This window comes from Xylaria bambusicola, assembly GCF_022495145.1.
Source record: "Xylaria bambusicola strain CBS 139988 unplaced genomic scaffold F5B22scaffold_11, whole genome shotgun sequence".
In the NCBI taxonomy this organism is placed as follows: Eukaryota; Fungi; Ascomycota; class Sordariomycetes; order Xylariales; family Xylariaceae; genus Xylaria; species Xylaria bambusicola.
The window spans coordinates 764159-782723 of record NW_025953564.1 but is presented as its reverse complement, the minus strand read 5'-3'; the positions used below and the strand labels follow the sequence as shown (position 1 = coordinate 782723).

At 48.7% G+C, this 18565-nt stretch overlaps 4 protein-coding genes and 1 non-coding gene across 5 annotated transcripts; 4 read left to right on the top strand and 1 right to left on the bottom strand.

Moving 5' to 3' along the window:
* Positions 1-396: 396 nt before the first annotated feature.
* F5B22DRAFT_56314 (cell morphogenesis N-terminal-domain-containing protein) lies at positions 397-7791 on the top strand. The gene is made up of 2 exons (XM_047973070.1): positions 397-593; positions 652-7791. Exons 1-2 carry the CDS (start codon positions 498-500, stop codon positions 7636-7638), a joined length of 7083 nt encoding a protein of 2360 aa, XP_047832931.1. The 5' UTR covers positions 397-497; the 3' UTR covers positions 7639-7791.
* Positions 7792-8060: 269 nt separating this feature from the next.
* On the top strand, positions 8061-8172 carry F5B22DRAFT_t78. Its single transcript has one exon. It is a non-coding gene; the product is annotated as a tRNA-Asp (tRNA).
* A 521-nt stretch (positions 8173-8693) lies between these two features.
* Positions 8694-9754, bottom strand: F5B22DRAFT_635107 (mitosis protein DIM1-domain-containing protein; the record flags this gene model as incomplete). Its single annotated transcript, XM_047977095.1, has 6 exons — positions 8694-8907; positions 9073-9116; positions 9226-9300; positions 9481-9500; positions 9558-9564; positions 9740-9754. The coding sequence occupies 6 exons, from the start codon at positions 9752-9754 to the stop codon at positions 8694-8696; spliced, it is 375 nt and encodes a 124-aa protein (XP_047832930.1).
* Positions 9755-10088: 334 nt separating this feature from the next.
* F5B22DRAFT_56124 (ribosome 60S biogenesis N-terminal-domain-containing protein) lies at positions 10089-13990 on the top strand. Its single transcript, XM_047973057.1, has 2 exons — positions 10089-10576; positions 10643-13990. Exons 1-2 carry the CDS (start codon positions 10417-10419, stop codon positions 13906-13908), a joined length of 3426 nt encoding a protein of 1141 aa, XP_047832929.1. The 5' UTR covers positions 10089-10416; the 3' UTR covers positions 13909-13990.
* A 1528-nt stretch (positions 13991-15518) lies between these two features.
* F5B22DRAFT_635105 (uncharacterized protein) lies at positions 15519-17976 on the top strand (the record flags this gene model as incomplete). The annotated part of the gene is made up of 3 exons (XM_047977094.1): positions 15519-15616; positions 15681-15817; positions 15869-17976. 3 exons carry the CDS (start codon positions 15519-15521, stop codon positions 17974-17976), a joined length of 2343 nt encoding a protein of 780 aa, XP_047832928.1.
* Between the last annotated feature and the right edge of the window lie 589 nt (positions 17977-18565).

Sequence of the window (18565 nt, the reverse complement as noted above, 5' to 3'; positions counted from 1 at the left end):
TGCCCATTCTCGCGAGTCGTCTCTCGAAAAGCTCCAGTCCAGCGGGCTCGCTGGGATTCCCGAATCACCCCGATTGGCTGTATCGTCTGCTGTCCTCGGCACTCGCGCTGCGACTTCTCGTTCAGGTGCTGGTGCTATCATTGAGCGAGTTGTAGATCCGAAAGCAGCGACGTATGGACACCACCGCCAAACTTCCATTGTACATGGGATCCAGCATTCGCGGAATGGCAGTCTTAGCTCTTCTTCGAGTCCCCTCAGTCCGCAGATGATAGCCGCCGCCGGGGCTGGCCTCATACCAGAGCGATTGGATATGCGGCAAGAGGCTGATGCATCGGTTGGCTCCCGGCCGCCTACTGCATTATCGGGCTCGACGGCCTTGTCTTCAACAAACCCACTCGAAAGAACCCCGTCTGCTTCAGAGATGAACAACGGCGCCTTAACGCACACTGTAACCCAGAAGAAGGTTGAACGTATGCATAGCAAAACTCGCCGCGACCATGGACATCATCACTCTCATTCATCGAGGCACCCTCGAGACGACCAACAGAAAACAGTGGGGGAATATGCCCTACATGTTTTATTTACCTCTGTTTGTTCTTGCCTCATGCTAACTCTTGATTAAAATTGCGAATACTGATGATGGAGGTCTAGTTCATCGCGCACGCCGAGGAGAAACTCAACGAGAGTGTAACGATTCCTTTCGATCCTGAACCTAGGATTGAAAGAATTTGTGGTCCTGGCGCTGACCCAACTTTCGATCAATTTATTGTCGCCCTTGGTCACATTGCGCGACCAAAGCCAAAGGCGCTGATTGATGCAATCATGCTGTGGAGGAAAACTAAAAGCGAGGCAGCTAGCGATGCACGCAGCAAACTGCAGCAACTAAAATCCACCCAAGCTCCCCCAAGCCTAATAAGACGTAATACAGAACCAGTTCAAGTGTCGTTGGCTGCTGGTCTGTCAGATACTGGGAGCTCCGGCGCGTCGTCTTTAGCAGCAAGACAGGAAGTTGTAGAAGCTGAGAGACGCTCGATCGTTTCTATTTATATTTTGTGCCGGGTCCTCCTAGAAGTCATTTCACACAGTAGTCTAAGTTCCATAATGCCCGAAATGGAAGAGAAGCTTGAAGGCATCATTTTTGGCCAGCTTAAGATTGCTGAGGTCGAACAGCTCGAAGCTTCTCCTCTCAAAATGGCCAACTGGAACTTGTTTACTCAGCTTCTGGGTGCCATGAGTAACATCAACTTTGCGAGCGTCGCTGAACGGTTTATACGTGACCTTCGTGGCTCTTTACAGGAGCTTGCTACACGCACTTCGACGCCCCAGACCAAGGATCCTGAAGGCCAAGTAGAATTGGTTCTCGGCGGTATGACCCATCTGCGGATTAAGATAGATACAGAAGAAGATTGGGATCAAGCTTGCAACTTCTTTGCCTCTCTAGGTCGACTATTTGCACAGTCACATGGCCAGAGAATCAAAACAGCTTTTTGTCGCATTCTTGACACGCTGCTGCTTCCCATTGCAGCCAAGGGCACCAACAATCACTTCATGCATCCAAAGTGGCAAGAGGTCTTGAGCCATATTAGCCCACGGTTAGCTTCTATGTTCGTCAAACCACGATACTGGCTGGTGTCATTTCCATTGACATCCACAATGCTCTGCGTATCCCCCCCAGAGCCGGCTAGCACCCAATGGCTTCAGCTGGTTCGTACTTTGCAGACTCGGCTGAAGGACAAGCAACTAAGACCGCACTGCTTACTGGCAATTTCACGTTTGCTTTGGACATACCTTTTCAGGATCAATGATACAAGTGGCACCGTTGCACGCAAGTTGGATGAAGTTATACAGCTTGTTTTGCCATCCACTAAACGCACCTTCTCGACTGCTGATACTGCTTCGAATGGCTCTCTTGTTCAAATCATCAGGATGATCGGATATAGATATACTGAATACTGCTGCAAGAATATTATCTTCCCATTAATCAATGCCGAGTTGTTCAATTCTAACAAAGAATTGAAGGTTGAGCAGCTAGAGCCTGATAGGATGGTCATTGGAATTAGGGCATTCTTGACAATCATGTCCGATCTTGAACAAGGCGAAAAGGGCCGGCCGCCATTTCCACTAGAATTCCAGCCCTCTTCAGGCTTTGATCGCATGCCATTTGAGCCACCAATATCGTCATCTGGCTCTGGCATGCCCTCGGCCAATGCATTGGCGTCTACCACTGGTGAGGCTCTATCGCGCCCTGTTCAGCTGAAATCGCTGAATGAGGGCGTCCGTGACTACTATAAGAAATTTTCTCAGATATTAGGTAAAATCACGATTATTTGTGATAATACATTCGGAGGACAGGCCGTACTTGATGAGAAATTTAGTAGTCCTGGCCCTAAGACGCCCATCACTGAGTCATTTAATTTTGCAAGACGGGATGATTACCAGAGTCCAGCTGACCAAAAGCAGGCATTCTATGGATTACTCCATGTCGCTGTACAAGCTTTGCCTCGCTGCTTTACCCCTGATATACCATTTAATCCCCTCATCAACCTTTTGTGTACAGGCACAGCACATGTTCAGGATAATATTGCGCGCTCTTCAGCTCAGTCACTCAAATCTATCGCTAAACAATCTCATGCTCATCAAGTTACAATGGGGTTCGCTAGGTTCATTTTCAACTTTGACGATCGTTACGCTACAATGTCAGACGGTGGAATGCTAGGTCCTGGTCATATCGAAAACACACTGCGGCTCTACGTGGAGTTGTTACAAATTTGGAGGGATGAGATTAGGCAAAAGACACGAGAAGCTGCTTCTGAACCTATAGAGGCGAATGCTAGTGAGAAGCGTGGATTGAAACTGGATCTGTCTAGTATATGGGCAGAAGTTGATCATGTCGAGGCTCGCGGTTTATTTTTCTTATGCTCACAGTCTCGGAGAGTGAGACATTTTGCCATCACGGTACTGCGACTTATAACTGAGTTCGATACGGCACTGGGTAAGGACAGGGCGCAAGAAAAGGACAACGTGCGTCTGATCGACATCCTGGAAAATGACTCCATCCAAGTCATGAGCTTTAAAGACGAGCTTCTGTCTGTTGCCGAACGAAGCAGACTTCAGCGAGGAATACAAAACGCCAACAATAAAGGCGCCTTGATTGAACTTTGTACGAGTGATGTTTTGTACGACACCACATTATGGTTCAAAATCTTCCCAAATTTGATACGGATCGCATATGACCGATGCCCGTTTACGTTGACCATTGGTCGGGACTTGATCTGCAATCGAATATTGCAAATGTATAAAACCATATATACCTTGTCGGAACCTAGCAGAGGTCTGTATCAAGGCTCTGATCCAGCTAGCGCTCGCCAGACAGCACGAACACCCACCACGCAACCGGAAGTCTTGATTGAGCAATGGAAACTGTATCTGACTTTCGCCTGCACTACCTTGACTGATGCAGGAAATTCGCTCAACGGCTCATCCCAAGGTAATCAACATCAGAGAAAGGGATCGAAAGTGACTGATCGCATTGTGACGGCAAGGACCCTGTTCAAATATTTGATTCCACTGCTGTCCGTTTCTTCGGACCTCGTTCGTGAAGCAGTGGTGCTCTCAATGGGGTCGATCAATGTCCACATTTATCGAACGCTGCTGGACGAATTACAAAGTCATGTAACTCGATGCAGTGAGGAAGCTCGAGCTCGACTACACCAGAGGACCAACAGCGGATCGAGGCGTAACCGTAAGATGGATCTCTTGTGGACTGAGCTGACCCACATCTATAAGCTCACATCTCACTTCCTGAAGAACCCTGATGTGTATCAAAACGAATGGATACTGAATAATCTGTGTACTTACGCCCGAGACTTGAAGCTCTTCTTAATGGATGGAGAGGTACAGAATGACTGGGAGTTTCAAAAACTACGACGGCACTACTGCGGGTTAATGGAAGAGTTGTTTGAGGGGATTAACCGTACGCCTGACCCCTCTCGCTGGGTAACCTTCGAATCCCGCAAATCTGCTTTCACTTTGATGGAGGACTGGTGTGGCTTCTCGCCAAATCAGCAACAGATCCGCGCTAGAGAAGATAACATGCGAAAATCAGTCATTGATCAGCAGTCTCTTAGCGAGCGAGGGGTGATCACAGCTGCTATAGAGATCGAGAAACGAAATTTGAGAACTGCCGCCCTGAGTGCAATGGCCGCCTTGTGTGCTGGACCAGTCAGCTTTACAACCGAAAGCGGCGCCATCCTAAGATTTGATCTTAGACGTATGGTTGCATGGATAGATGCGATATTCAATTCTGGAAGCGATCGAGTAATTGCGATAGGAAGGCGAGCTTTGAAGAATCTGATCATTTATAACCAATCAAACCCGCACCTATCCGAGCACTGCGTAGCACGTTGCTACTTGACAGAGACTCCAAAAGTACAGCAGAGTTATTTTACCGTAATCACGGAGGTTCTACAGGAACACCCTGACTACCCAGCACCGTTCGCGAAATTACTGGGCTTGTGCCTATTCATGCTCGGCAACGATGTCAGTGAGACTCGTTCTAAATCTGCACGAGTCTTGCGAGCGCTTGAAGAGAGACAACAAGCTGGTCGCAGCTCTAAGATTCAGGATTTTGACATTAGCATTTCGGATAAAACGAAGGCTGTATACAAGCTAGCCCAGTTTGAGATCTCCAAGAGGCTCGCAAAACAACATCCGGAACTTGCGTTTCACATCTTCTCCGAATTCACATATTATTTCAAGAGTCTACAGCAAGGAAGTCAACGGAACGTTGTAGCAGTTGTTCTCCCGTGGATTCAAACTATCGAGCTTAAAGTTGATCCTAATGGCGGACCAATAGCCCAATCATATGTCCTTCTCGCCAACCTGCTTGAAATCACAATCAAATCAAGTACTGCGTTACACAACGAGGTTCAAGCCTTGTGGCAAGCCCTTGCAACGGGGCCTCATCCCGGAAATGTGCGGCTTGTGCTTGACTTCATCATTTCGCTTTGCCTAGAACGACGGGAACAAAACTTTGTGGAATATGCTAAACAGATCGTTGTATTTCTATCAAGTACTACAACTACACCAGGCAGCAAGGTTGTTGAGTTCCTATTGATGCAAATTAGCCCAAAGGCTATGGTGCCCAATGAGAAGAAAGAAGCTGTTCCACCGCCTCCGGACATCAACCTATTGCCGTACTGCGCTGATCTATCTGAGGCGCTACCAGTTGGCACCAAACAAGCTGGCCTCTCACTTGGACAATTGTCTCTTATCCTTTTAGTTGACCTAATGGTCGCCCCAGCACAGCTTACGGCGGACAGTCTTCCCCTCCTACTACAAGTCGTGACTGTGCTATGGGATCATTATACGCCTCTTGTACAAGAACAGGCACGCGAGATGCTGGTGCATTTGATTCACGAACTGGTAATCTCGAGGATGGACGACGCTACGTCACCCGAAGTCAAGAAGTCTATAGAAGGTCTCATTGATGCAATACGCCAGCATGACCGCTCCGTTGTATGGAGCTATGAGGATAGCAACGGGAAGGTCGATGAACGTGATAACAAGGTCCCACAAAGCATGGAGTACCTTACGACCGAGGTTGTGAAGACCTTCGAAATCACATTTCCTGGCATCAAAAAGCAGTGGAGTCGATTATCATTGACTTGGGCAACCTCATGCCCTGTTCGCCATCTTGCTTGCCGTTCATTCCAAATCTTTCGCTGTATCCTCACTTCTGTTGACCAAACTATGCTAGGCGACATGCTTGCACGTTTATCGAACACAATTGCAGACGAAGACTCGGAGATTCAGACATTTTCCATGGAAATACTCACCACACTGAAGACGCTGATAGTAAAACTTGAGCCCGAGAAGCTTATGTCATATCCACAGCTGTTCTGGACTACCTGTGCCTGTCTAGAATCTATCAATGAACTTGAATTTCTCGAGGCTGTGGAGATGCTTGACGAATATTTGGAGAAACTGGATTTTGACTCACCGAGTGTACGACGAGTCCTACTAGAAGGGCAACCTCTTCGCTGGGATGGTGTCTTCGAGGGTATCCAGCCTTTGCTTTACAAGGGGTTAAGATCATCGGTATGCCTTCAACCTACCCTCAACTTGATGGATAAGCTCGTACAGTTGCCAAGTGATGCCCTTATTGGTGATGACAACCGACTCTTCTTCTCCATCATCGCAAACTTTCCCAGATTTTTACAGGCCATGGAAAATCACCTTGTCGACGATGGAACGAGAGAGTCAGCGGAGATACTGTTTGCAGTTGCAGAAGCGCAAGGGTTCACGCTGATATGTGATGCCTTGGCAATGATCATCAACTCAAGCTTCCATTCGGAGCAGGATATGGTTGTACGGCTGTTTGCTGCCATACGTGAATTCTTCCTACCTCAACTCGAACTAAAGATGCTTACGATGCTCATCGGCTTTGTGACAAACAGCATACCTTCAGTAAAGCTTATGACCATGCGGATTCTCTGTGTCGTTATACCTGATATTGAGATGCGGAAACCCGAGATGGCTGGACATGGGCCTGACTTGATTTCCCCTCTTCTTCGTTTGCTCCAAACCGAGTATTGTATGGAGGCACTGGCTGTGCTCGACAATGTGGTTGCGGTGCCAGGGTCATCCATGGAAAAACACTACCTTCGTATGAGCATGACCCGTTCGTCGTCCCGAGCTATTAAGAAAGAGTATGAACGAACGCAAAGCTTGTTTGGAATCCCTGAGGAATCTGGCTGGGCGATCCCAGCCCCAGCCAAGAAAACCGATGCAACCAGAGGCAATATACATGCCGCATTTTACATGTGCCAGGGTGAAGCAACAGACGGAGTGCCGACAGAACCGACTCCAACGCCGGATGTCGAATTTCATGCAGATGACTATCGATACGGATATTTCGAACCGCCCGAAAGGACCGAAACCATGATGTCAGACGATATGCGAGGTGAGGGACATATGGGTGATTTAGTCACCAAACTAGATAGCTTAGATGACTTCTTCGATGATATCTCGGAAACATCTCCGAGTGAAAGTCGTTCGTCCAGGACAGTCACTGAATTCACTCCCGACATCTATGAATCTGGAGCAAGACTATACGACGATGTCTTACCTATCCTGCATCAAGCGCATCAGGCATCGAACAATACTTCGTTTCAGAATGGGTTTGTGGACCGACCGCCCTTGCCCAAAGATGTCAACGCGAATACCATGAATCCCGGCGCCTTCAACAACACCGCTGCCGCGCCATCATCAGCTGCGCGGCCGGGATTGCATGCCCGCTCCGTCACGTCGCCATCGATGCCTGCTTCACATCAACAGCAACTCGCCGACTTCACCTCCGACGAGGAGTTGACCGAAGACATCTTCTCGGACGGCGAGGAAGATCGCACCAGAGCCCCGGCAAACGTGCCCTCTGAGAACTCGTTCTTCCTCGAGAATATGATCAAGCCTATCAAGCAGACGACGAAGACACACATGCGTCGTCTGACGGGCGGTCGATCCCGCGAGACTGATCGTCAGCGCGAACTCTTCCGTGCCGCGCAACAGGTCTCTCCCGTGCCGAAAGTGCCGAGCACATTCCTGCAGCACAAGCCGAATCCCTCGGGAGATATGGTTTGAGCTAGTATATCTGGCTGGACAATGAGACCCTGGTCACTACTCCACCGCGCTGTAATAAGAGTCGATATTTTCTTCTATTAGATGGTCGGAGAGTCTATCAAGATGATGCGAATAAGCTTCGTTGGAAGTTTTGTTTCCTGTTGCGCCAATTATGAAAGGACTTTGTACATCCACGGTTCTACTAGCTATGAAATCTACGACGGAGTTCGATAACATGTATGTAACATATAACGAGAATAGGACTTTGATAGTCAGATAATTTGATGGATATTGATTAGGGTGTTGACATGCTCAACACGAAATTGTATGTGGTCGCTGGTTACTTCCGGTGTAATTATGCTAGGGACTAGATGTGTAAGTAATAATTATAGGATATGTTACAAACCCCGTCCAGTAGATGATACAAATAGCGTATCCACCAGTCTCGATTGGTCTAGTGGTGAGGATACCTGCTTGTCATTGAGTACTCGTCTAGCTTCTAGTTCAAGCACCAAACATGCGCAGGTGGCCGGGGTTCGATTCCCCGATCGAGAGTTTTACTTTTTGTTCTTGTTGGGGTGTACTTTGTTTACCGATTAGCTTGGATATTATACGAGTTAAGTCATTATAATGTGACTGGCTTTACGGGATTTGACAGGTAAGAGACAAACCACGGACAAACGATAAATGATCGTTGATTACATCTACGCGGACCATGACATGGCAGAGTGGAGGTTGAAGACACTTAGGGGCATACATAGGCAAGTTACGGGGACAGGGGAGATGGGCGTACCTGAGAAGCACGAGGGACATCACTAGCATCTTGGAAAGAGGCGGATTAGCAACTTCAGGTATATAAACAGATATTCATTGATTGTGAGACCAACCCTAATAAATCTCCCGTGTGAACCACACTACCCATCTGTCTTCTTCACTTCCATGGCTCGCTCGACGATATTCGAGCCTTGAGTAACATTTATGGAATGTTGACTTGTAGGAGCGAGTAGTCGGAGGCAACAGGTCGAATGAACGTTTACCACAAGAGTGCCGCCTCACCGCCACCAAATAAAAGAGATCTAGTAACGGTAGCGTGTAGAGTAGTCCTTGGGGCTCACGACGAGACCACGACCTTTCTTAGCGCCACGGTAGACAGTCTCAATGATATCGATGAGTTCTTGTTTGTCCTCTAGGACAAAGTTGAGCTTGTTGTTGTTACCGGATCCCAGATCCACCATAATCAATTTGTTGCGGAAGAAGAACATGATGGTCATTGGATCATACAATTCGTACCTTGAAGGTGAAGTGTTAGTAACCTATGTCGGAATGGAATATTATGGCAGTGTAAGAACACGCAGGCTTGGGGGCATTAAAAAGCTCGCTGGCAGAGCCAAGACAGTATTACCCCGCTCCACACACTAAATATGAAAGCAAAGGAAACTAAGGAAGATCGCTTACATGACATTGAAGTCTGGAACTTGTTCATTATCGCATAAATATATCTAAGATGAAGTTAGTATCGCTAAGAACCTGTTTATCATTGCAGATGCGAATGAAATATAGTGGGTAAAAGACTAAATCACTGAGCACCAAATAGTAAGGGTAACTTACGACTGCAAAGTTCTTGACCTTGTCTGCGATGCGGTATAATACCTCATCCTGACGCATACAGTCCGGGTCGCTATCCTGTACAGACCAGAAATCAGCAATCAGTAGAGCTGCGCACAGGTTCTAGGCGGTCTCCCTCCATAGAACCTGGCAAGGCTGTGGATTGGATGCGTACTTTGCCGAACCGTAGAACTATGTTCAAAACAGTCAGATTTTCCTCAGAAAGGCCGAAGGTGGCTGACAGAACGACTTACCGACAACTCGTTCTTCTTCAGATACTGCAAAGCAGGTTAGTGAAGCTGCCTGACAGTAGTGAAAGGATGAGGGTGACATACGAATTGCCTGGTCCACGTGCCAGCCCGTTAAGAGGTGCGGCCGTGAGGTACGTTAGTCTAGTCATTTATCATAAATTCTCTAAATTATATGGGCAATAATAACCACGTTCCTGGAGCAGAGGTGATACCTACTGTGGCGGGTGTTAGCAGATGACAACAGTATAGCGGATCTTGACACATACCAGTACAAAGGACATTTTGAAAGAGAATGACGGTTATGAGAGCTATGCAAGTGGTTACCAAATAGATGACAGAAGATGATGGCCTTGTTGGTGATGTTTTGTTTGGTGTTTTGACGATTGCTGGCTGGGACCAAGGATGAAAGACAGGAAGGACGTTGTGTATATTAGGTCAGCGAGACTCCCGCAAACTGCCCAGGCTTAGGCTTGGCGCATGCGTGGGGTCTAGTGGGGGTATGGGCTCCGTCAGTGGGTGGGGATCCGAGGGGCCCTTATCGATGGCGCTATTCCACAAAGGGACAATGCAAAAAGCGGTCTGCGCAGGCAATTTGGACTTTTTCTGAAGCGCATCCAGAGACCCAAGAGAGAGGCGCGATAGTGACCTGTCTGTGACCCAGTATCCCTGTACCAGTAGGTGCAAGGACATACCTACATATATGATGGTTATTTGACCGACACCATCTATCAAAGCTTTCGGGAGGTAGATTGTGTTATAGCTTGCTTCGATGCCAATTGATCTCTGCAGTAATCTGATGGCGTGCTGGTAGTCGGAAATAATTCAAGCTAGGTACATACCTGTATCAGTACTCGAGACCTTCCAGACGTGTCCCTAGTCAAGTCCCTCCCTTTTCCCTAGAACATGCGGTTGAGAAGCCGATCGCATTTCATAACAATACATCATGGCGAAACGCAAATCTTACGGAGGTGACGGTATCCACGCCGGAAAGAAACAAAAAACAAGCCACATCCACGAAGCGCCCACCTCAGAGGAAGTATATACTGCGCGGCAACTCCGTCATCTGCTCACTTTCGAACAAGACCTTCAAAAAGCCAGACATGGTAAGCGAAAGAGAGTCATCGGCCCCTTCAGATACAGTGCTAACTATTCGCTTTCTGCGCTACCAGGCCTGCAATCGTTCAAGAATGTCCTCGACAGCATCGTGAACAATGACGAAAAGAAGTCAGAGCACATGCAGATCCTCCTCGAGTTCCTCGAGTCCTCGAAGCCCAGAGAAATCGAAGATGAAGTGCCCGTATATCTACCCGATATCATGGAAACATGGAGCATGGCCTCTCAGATGAACAATGAAAATGTCATGTCTGCTGTGCCTGTGGTGTTGGCGCTGTTGCTCAAAGTAGTATCTGCGAACTTGGACCAGGTGTCTTACGGACTCGGAGTCTGTCGCACTCTGCTTCAAAAGCGCCAACAAGAGTTGATAGCCAGAAATCTCTCTGCAGATAAAGGAAAGGATTTTGTCATATCGCCTACCTTGAGGCTTCTTAGGGAGGCAATCTGTTTGGATGGTGGTGCTCTAGCAGCTCCCATATTTAGGGCCAGAATCAACACTTTTAGGTCTCTTGCCAGGAACCTGGGCCTCAAATATATCGGCAGCGGGAAAGAAGACCCCAAGAGAGCCTCTGTGAGAACCAATGCCACGCGATTGCTCCTGAGCTGTTTGAAACTTTTACACAATGAAGCGAAAAGGGACTTGTTGTTGCAGCGAGATATCGTAGCAGCGCTTATGAGACACCTGCGAGACGATCCGCCTTTCCTGATTTCCGAGATATTGGATGTGTTGAAAACTTCAGTGGTGCAAGACAAGAAATTAGCCAAGGAGGTTAAGATCAAAATACTTAACGCTTATTCGCTCACTCAAATTGCGTCCTTGTACGGATATTCCAGGGAGCCTACAGATTCCGAAGATGGAACCGAGACCAGACAACTATCAGTGGAAGACGCAGCTCACGAGATTTTGTTGGCGACATGTACGGACTCTGCAGTGGGGATTTGTCGGTCGCAGCAAGGCTATTATCCTGAAGGCATCGCCGCCGACGCCCTTGTACCCGACACCGAGGGCGCTGATCGTCTAGATTTTGGTCTTGATAGTATACCTTGGATGAATAAATTCACCGACGACGTTCCAGTACGAAACATGCTTTTGGGAGAATTTATCGAGTCGCTAAGACCGTGGTCCAACATAAAACAGAGCGAACTACTCCTTGCCATTTTTTCAGCTTCTCCGGAACTGATTGCTCCCTATTTCATACATAAGAAAACATTCACCTTCGACCCTAAGTTATCTGCCACTTGGATAGGCTATGCTTCGCTGTTATATAGTGTCGTCAAGATGCCCATACCACCCTTCTTTGGGCAGTCCAACGATTACGCAGCGGTCCCACCACCGACATCGGTTGTTCTTGATAATATCATTCCTCCACCTATGACCTTGAAGGCCATAAATAGGTGTTTAACGAACAAGTCTAAACTAATTTCTTTTTACGCGATTCGATTACTCATCGTGGCTTTGGAAAAGTTAGACAGGGCACTGATAATGCACAGGGAGGCGTCAACATCGCCAAACTCGATTTGGCAGGAAGCTTCCCGTCGTCTAGTCGATAACTTTTACCAAAGGATACCAGACATCAAAGATATAATCAACTACTATCGCACATTAGCCGACGGGGATTTCCTTCAGCGCGAGGCAGCGAGTCGGCTAATCCTCCTGTATTACGAGGTTATACCGCAACTAGCCCTCAAAGCAAAGTTTGATGTCTCTCCCATACTTCTCGCTACAATTCAAAAGGTCGAGGCATCCAACGGCGCTGACGAAGATGCGGCTATCTCCTTGCTGGAGTTGGAACACCTGTGTGCAGTAGCTCAATACTCTCCAAGCATGCGATGGTTTGGACGGGTCGCCGAGTTACCAACCTCGCCCTTTACCACACTCCTTCGCCTATATACCGAAAAGACCACTACATTGTCTGGAGACACATTGAGCCAAATCCTTTCATATGTTGCTAACGAATACCAATTGGTAGAGAGTAATTCGCAATCGTCAGGCTTGAATCCGCTTATAGCAGCCTTGAGGAACGCAGGTAGCATCGACTTGACTATTTGGTCGTTTATAGACAACTGTGCTGAGCGATGCTCCAGAACGCCCACAAAATATCTAGAGATGATTGAGCAGCATGTCGAAGGGGTAGATGCTGTCGACCAAACGGACACAAGGACCTGTCCGTTACTCATGTCAATTGCAGAACAACTGCCTTTTCTGGTTTCGACCTCGCCTGCCAAAGAAACCCTCAAGCAGCTTGCGGCTTTTCTTCGAGATTATCTACGTCGTTCCCTCGAGTCTGGTGTTAGTCGGTTATTTTTAAAGTCTATCAGCCGTTTGTTAGTCACTGCTCTGAATGACAAGAAACTTAGTTCCAAAATCACCTTGCCCAAGCGGACTAGTAGTTTAGACGAGGATACAGACATGCTGGAAAGTGAGCCAGAGCCTAAGTTGCAGTCTCCAGCGGAGAATAAGAAGGACTCGGTGATACAACTAAGCCCACAAGAGCTCGAAGATAAGCTCGCAGTGCCTATGTTGATGAGTAAAGAAAATGATCTCCTGAGGTGGTCCAGCAAGCCTCCCGAAGAGCTTGTCGAAGAAGGCCATGGCGCATCCTTGATACTACTCCTTTCCTCTGAGCACGCGAGCATACGCCAAGAGGCGCTTACCAATGTGCTGAAAATGGCAGCCAAGATAAAGGAGTCAACGTATGAGGAGAATGAGCAGATATGGCTGCTCCTCATGGAGCTTGCAGAGTCGGCCAAAGATCTGATTGCCGAGGCACCTCTGCCCAGCATTCTAGTCGTATTCGCGTGTAGGGCGCTGGATATCCTAAAGACACCACTGCATTGTCTTTATGAGAAAGTCAACTTGTTCCTCACAAGCGGGCCAGTATGGCAGCCCAAGAATATACCGCTCCTGAAAGCCATTCTCCAAGAAGGACCGACGTTGGACGGATCCTACTACACGGAAATTAGCTGGCTCCTTGGATTTCTCGTGGACAGCTTGCGGACGCCGCAGGATATCGCGCTGTTCCATCAGCGCAAAGTGTACGAGCGGCTGTTTGCTCTCGTAACTAATCCATACATGGGCATAAATCTTCGTACGCAGGTCTTAAGAGTTCTATATCGTACGACTTGTATATCAGGGGGAAGCGATACAGTCATTACGAGATTCGGTGCAGTGAGCTGGCTTGTAGCTCAGAAGGCGGCGACTGCAGATGGTATGGAGAAGAGGCTTTACCAAGCCATGATCAGGAGACTATGGGAAACCTGCGACCAGAAGCGAATCGCGATATGGAGCAGGGGCACGGTGGAGAAACTCGTCCAAGGTTAGGATAGATTATACATCAATAGTGAGACATTTGAACAACGGCCTAAAGTCCAACCGATGGCCATGAGAGGCGAAGCTTCAACAGTTATCGTTGCCAGAAATATCTAGAATTGACTAGGAGTTCAATCTCAGGTAGGAGGATATGTACATGTAGATGTCAAGGCACTCAGTACTCATGTCTGCAAAGAATCCAACTATGGATGTTGTACACCATCTGTCTGACATTATGTAGATTACAGGCAGATAGCAAAACCTGAACTGAATAAGGCAGCGCTGTCAAAAGTTGTTTGTTTCCCTCAGGCTGCCAACCTGTATGTGAGTACATACATAAGGTTAGGTAGGCAATGTAAAGTACCTCACATGCAGTTCTATACACCATGAACCAACCTAATTATATAAACGTTGTATAATTCACCTTACCTATGGTCTACACATGTGTATGTAGGCATACTACCAGGTGTGCAATCGAAGTGTGTCGGCTGTACCTTGTCGGTACTTACTTAAGATTTGGGTTACTGCAAGGTCAAGTGGCTGATATATGTACCCTATTTGTACCTTTCGAGTATTGGAGTTTGTTAAGTTTTGGTAACTGCCCAAACGCAGTCATCTATCTCCACCTCAATCCAGAGGATGCCACCACCCACCACCACCATCATCATCCAGGTTTATGCCTAGCTCTGTAAGTAAGGGTGTGGTAAGTATACTAAAAGTACCTACACTCCGTACACTACGTACACCAGCCCCATCCATCCAAACCCCCATCGACCCTCACAACAGCCAACAGCCCAAACTCCTTCACTTTCGAGTTCACAACCATCTCGCAACCTGCCTTGCGCTATTATTACTACTACTACGTATCTCACATCGCCTGTTAACCCGCCTTGCCCTACCACGATTACGTATTTTTCGATTACCTTGTCCGAGGCTGCAGAAAAGTTGGATTTCGCGCCCAATTCGCCCACATCCATACATCATCATCAACGATACCACGCGCCGCCCCTGCACTCCTGCACCAACTCGTACACCACTCCTACGCTGAACGGGTCGCCCACATCGCTGTCTCGACTTGACGTCTGCATCTCCCAAACTCTCCCGCCCTCTGTCGGGCCTGCCGAGTCCACGATAGCGCGAGCCAGCGTCGCTCTATCTATCTCGGGCGTGACCAGCCAACCCCCCTAGAGTCTTTCTTGCCTGCAAGTTTGCGACACACAAACTTGGCCTCACCCGAGCCCGTCTCTCATCTCCTCACTCCTCCTCACGTCCACGCCGAGCGCCTTGCACTCGGGCCGTAACTGCAAAAATCCTACTATACATTGTATACTTTGTCCACCCCCACATCCGTGCTTGAGCGCGCACATGCTTGCCTCTCCGGCTTATTCTTCTAGTCTTACTGCTGCTGCAACTCCACCTCGACAAGTTCTTTCGCATCCAACCAGCCGAGCCTCGACGACGAACCGCATCTCTATTCTATAAAAGCCTACACATTCTCTGCACACTTCTTTTACAGCGATAGCGATTGCGGTACTGTTATCGCCGTCTGTATTTCCTATGCCCAGCATCTCGCCTCGTACATTGTAGATAGTATATGCTGTTAGATATCAACTTCCGATGCTATGGCAATACGATATACACCTGAAGAGTTGATACTCCTCCAAGACTCCCCACTATGTGTCAAACCTACCAACCTTCCACCTGCTGAGGAGTGGATGGGGTAAGTAGCAGTCATGTCGTAGATAGCAAGAGGACTGCCGTTGCTAATTGATTTTTCCTCACAGACCTCCGCCCGACAATTTTCGAAACAGCCAAGGAAGTAAGACTGGCCCCGAAAGAACCCGCCACAATGAGTCTGCTCTTCTGGAACAAACCAATCGACGCGCCGGACTCGATAGGCACGCATCCCGAAATAGTGCCAGTATGTTTCGACATCCCACAACTCCTTAACCCAGTGCGCTGATGGTTTTAGATAATGATGAGATAATCCTTGGACCGCCGAGGACAATGTTCAACTCGGCTACGTTATCACGGGGCACGAAGCCTTTCGATGGGGATAAGATCGCTAAAGAGGGCGATACCCGAGAACGCTTCCCGTTCCGTCCTCGCAATGGCGAGAGTGATACCAATGAACGCTTCCGTGACCGAGATCGTGACAATAGGAGTAATTTGCGCCGTCGAGGTGACGGCGATCAAGATAGCGATGGTTGGAACACTGTGAAGTCACGCAAAAGCTTCGGCAATGAAGGTGCGGAGCGCTTTCATGGACGAATTGGTGAGAAGCCTGATCGCTTTGGAGGAGATCGGCGCCCGCGCGAAGGAGAAGATCGTGATAACATTACTGAACGTCCCCGTCGTAACTTTGGCGAATTCACTCGAGAAAAGGAAGGAGACGATAATGACAAGCTTCGCAAGAATGGTTTGAATAGGAATCGCGCAGACAACCCATGGAACAGAGAAAGCAATGAAGCCCAGCAACCACGAGAGCGCTTTGATAGGTCGAAAAGCTGGAGAGACCGCACCGATGATCAGCCGGATTCGCAACATGAGAGACCTCGGGAACGGCAATATGGCCGGTGGGATCGGGATCGGGATCCGCGTCAAGAGCGCGAACCTGAATGGCTCGATGAACCTGCCGATGAACCACCCCAGGCCCACACCCAGGAAGAGTTCAAAAGGTTTATGGAGTCAATGAAGGCCAAAACCACATCTAAAGCCGAGCCTACACCCACATTAGCCCAGGATGTTCTCAAACCACAAGAGGAAGCCGATAGTGATACCGCAAAGCTAAAGCCCATGAAAGCCAGCCATTCTCTCGAATTGGGCAATGATAAATTCTTCGCTGCCTTCGGCCAGAAAACTACGTTGGAGGTAAGCAGCAGTGATATCATTAATGAGAACGCTTCGCCAGCGCCCAAGCCCAAATCGGGATCCAGGTTCCAGAATTTCTTTTCATCTCAGGAGCAAGCCCGTCTTCAGCCAGAGCCTCCCGCTGCTGCTTCTTCTGTTCCTCCACCTGTCGAGGTAAATCCACTTCTTGCTTTGGCAGGTTCGCCGAAAGTCGGCGCGCAACCGGATGCCGCTGAGAAGGTCGCTTTTCAAGCTTTACTGCAGAAGCTTCAAAAGCAGACCCGTCAGGCTTCGACGCCGCCATCGGGTGGATTCGAACCTCCACCAAGCCACGATTTTGGACCGAAGAATGTCATGGCATCCCCAGGTTCTTTCCAACAATTTGGCCAAGATCATCGGGAAGAGCCGATGGCTCGTGGTCTACCCCTTGGACAAGAGATTCATCCCCCACAGCCGCACCAAAACCCCCAGTTTATGGGACTGCGCCCCGAGCAACAGATGCTACACGATCTCATTGGCCAACGCCACCCGGTCCAGATTTTAGGTAATCGAGCAGAACAGCCTCCTAGCCGGAACAGCAACCCTAATTCAGAGTTTCTTGTCTCGCTGATGCAAGGTGGCCGCAATATACCGGAGCCACAAAGGAATGAACAACCGGTTATGAGGATGCCTCAGCCTTCGCGACCCGCCCACATCCCACCAACTCCAGACCGCGAGCAGGACCTTCAACACGAACGTGGCTCCTCGCAGCATCAGACCAATGTTCGACCCGCCGGGCCTCCGAGCTTTTTTGAAGAACCGCCTATGCATCGTCAAGAACGAGAGGCTCGTCCCCAACCCACGCATATCCTACAACGCCCAGGTCAAGGACCTCCCGGCTTGGATCAGATACCTCCGATGAACTGGATGCACCCAGGTGCGCAAAGTGGGCAGCAATTGCCCAACCCTGGTCGGCCTATGATTCCTCCACCCGGTCTCCCCGGCTCTCAACGTCCTGGACCTCTACCTGGTAACTTTCCTAGCTTCCCCATGGGCTTCCCCCCTCCAGAGGGAATGGCCGGCCCCCCTCGCAACATGGCTCCTCCCCCAGGATTCTTCGCTGGTCCTCCCGGGTTTATGCAGCATCCCGGAATGGGTGGCTTCCAACAAGGTCCTGATTCGCTTCAATTTGGTTTTGATGGCCGTGGGATGCCGCCTCCTGGCGCCGGTGGACCATACCGTCGAAACTAGATGATGTTTCGGTACATTCACGATCTTCCCCTTTACGCATGGTCTGTACTTGAGACTCGTATCTTGGTTCTGAGTGTACCAGATAGGGCATGTTGGTGAGATAAAAGGAAACTCCTTGTTACCATCGTCTAGCAGTCTCCATCTCTCTCATCATGAAAGACCCTGTATAGCTGTTGTCATGAATTCATAGGTGGCATAGCAAGTCGTGCGACGGATGGCAATTGGCCGATCTCTTGCTCGCGTTGTTTTCAGATGAGAGAGATGTTGGGCCGGATAGGTTGGGAGAAAGAGAAAGAGAAAGGGGAAGGGGAAATGGGGAGGTGGTTATAAAAATGACATGAGAAAAAATTGAGAGTAAGAGGATTGGAAGGGCTTCTTTCAGTCAGTCGAGTTGAGTCAACTATCAGCGAGAAACAGGACTAGCAGGTAGCGCAGATAACTACCCCCGTAGCTTTAGTCGCTGTTGTCGTAGTTCAATGTAATACCCTCATTCCTTACGCTCAACAAACAAATCGAGGTTAGCCTGTTGCGTAGATGTTTCGCGATTGTGTTACCGTTCGCTGTGAAGGTCGCTACGACGATTAATGAG

Bases quoted from the DNA above. Each gene is read 5' to 3' on its own strand.
- F5B22DRAFT_56314 (XM_047973070.1), top strand. From the start codon at position 498: ATGGACATCATCACTCTCATTCATCGAGGCACCCTCGAGACGACCAAC. The intron at 594-651 runs GTTCTTGCCTCA...ATGGAGGTCTAG, and splicing joins TGTTTTATTTACCTCTGTTT to TTCATCGCGCACGCCGAGGA.
- F5B22DRAFT_56124 (XM_047973057.1), top strand. From the start codon at position 10,417: ATGGCGAAACGCAAATCTTACGGAGGTGACGGTATCCACGCCGGAAAG. The intron at 10,577-10,642 runs GTAAGCGAAAGA...CTGCGCTACCAG, and splicing joins CCTTCAAAAAGCCAGACATG to GCCTGCAATCGTTCAAGAAT.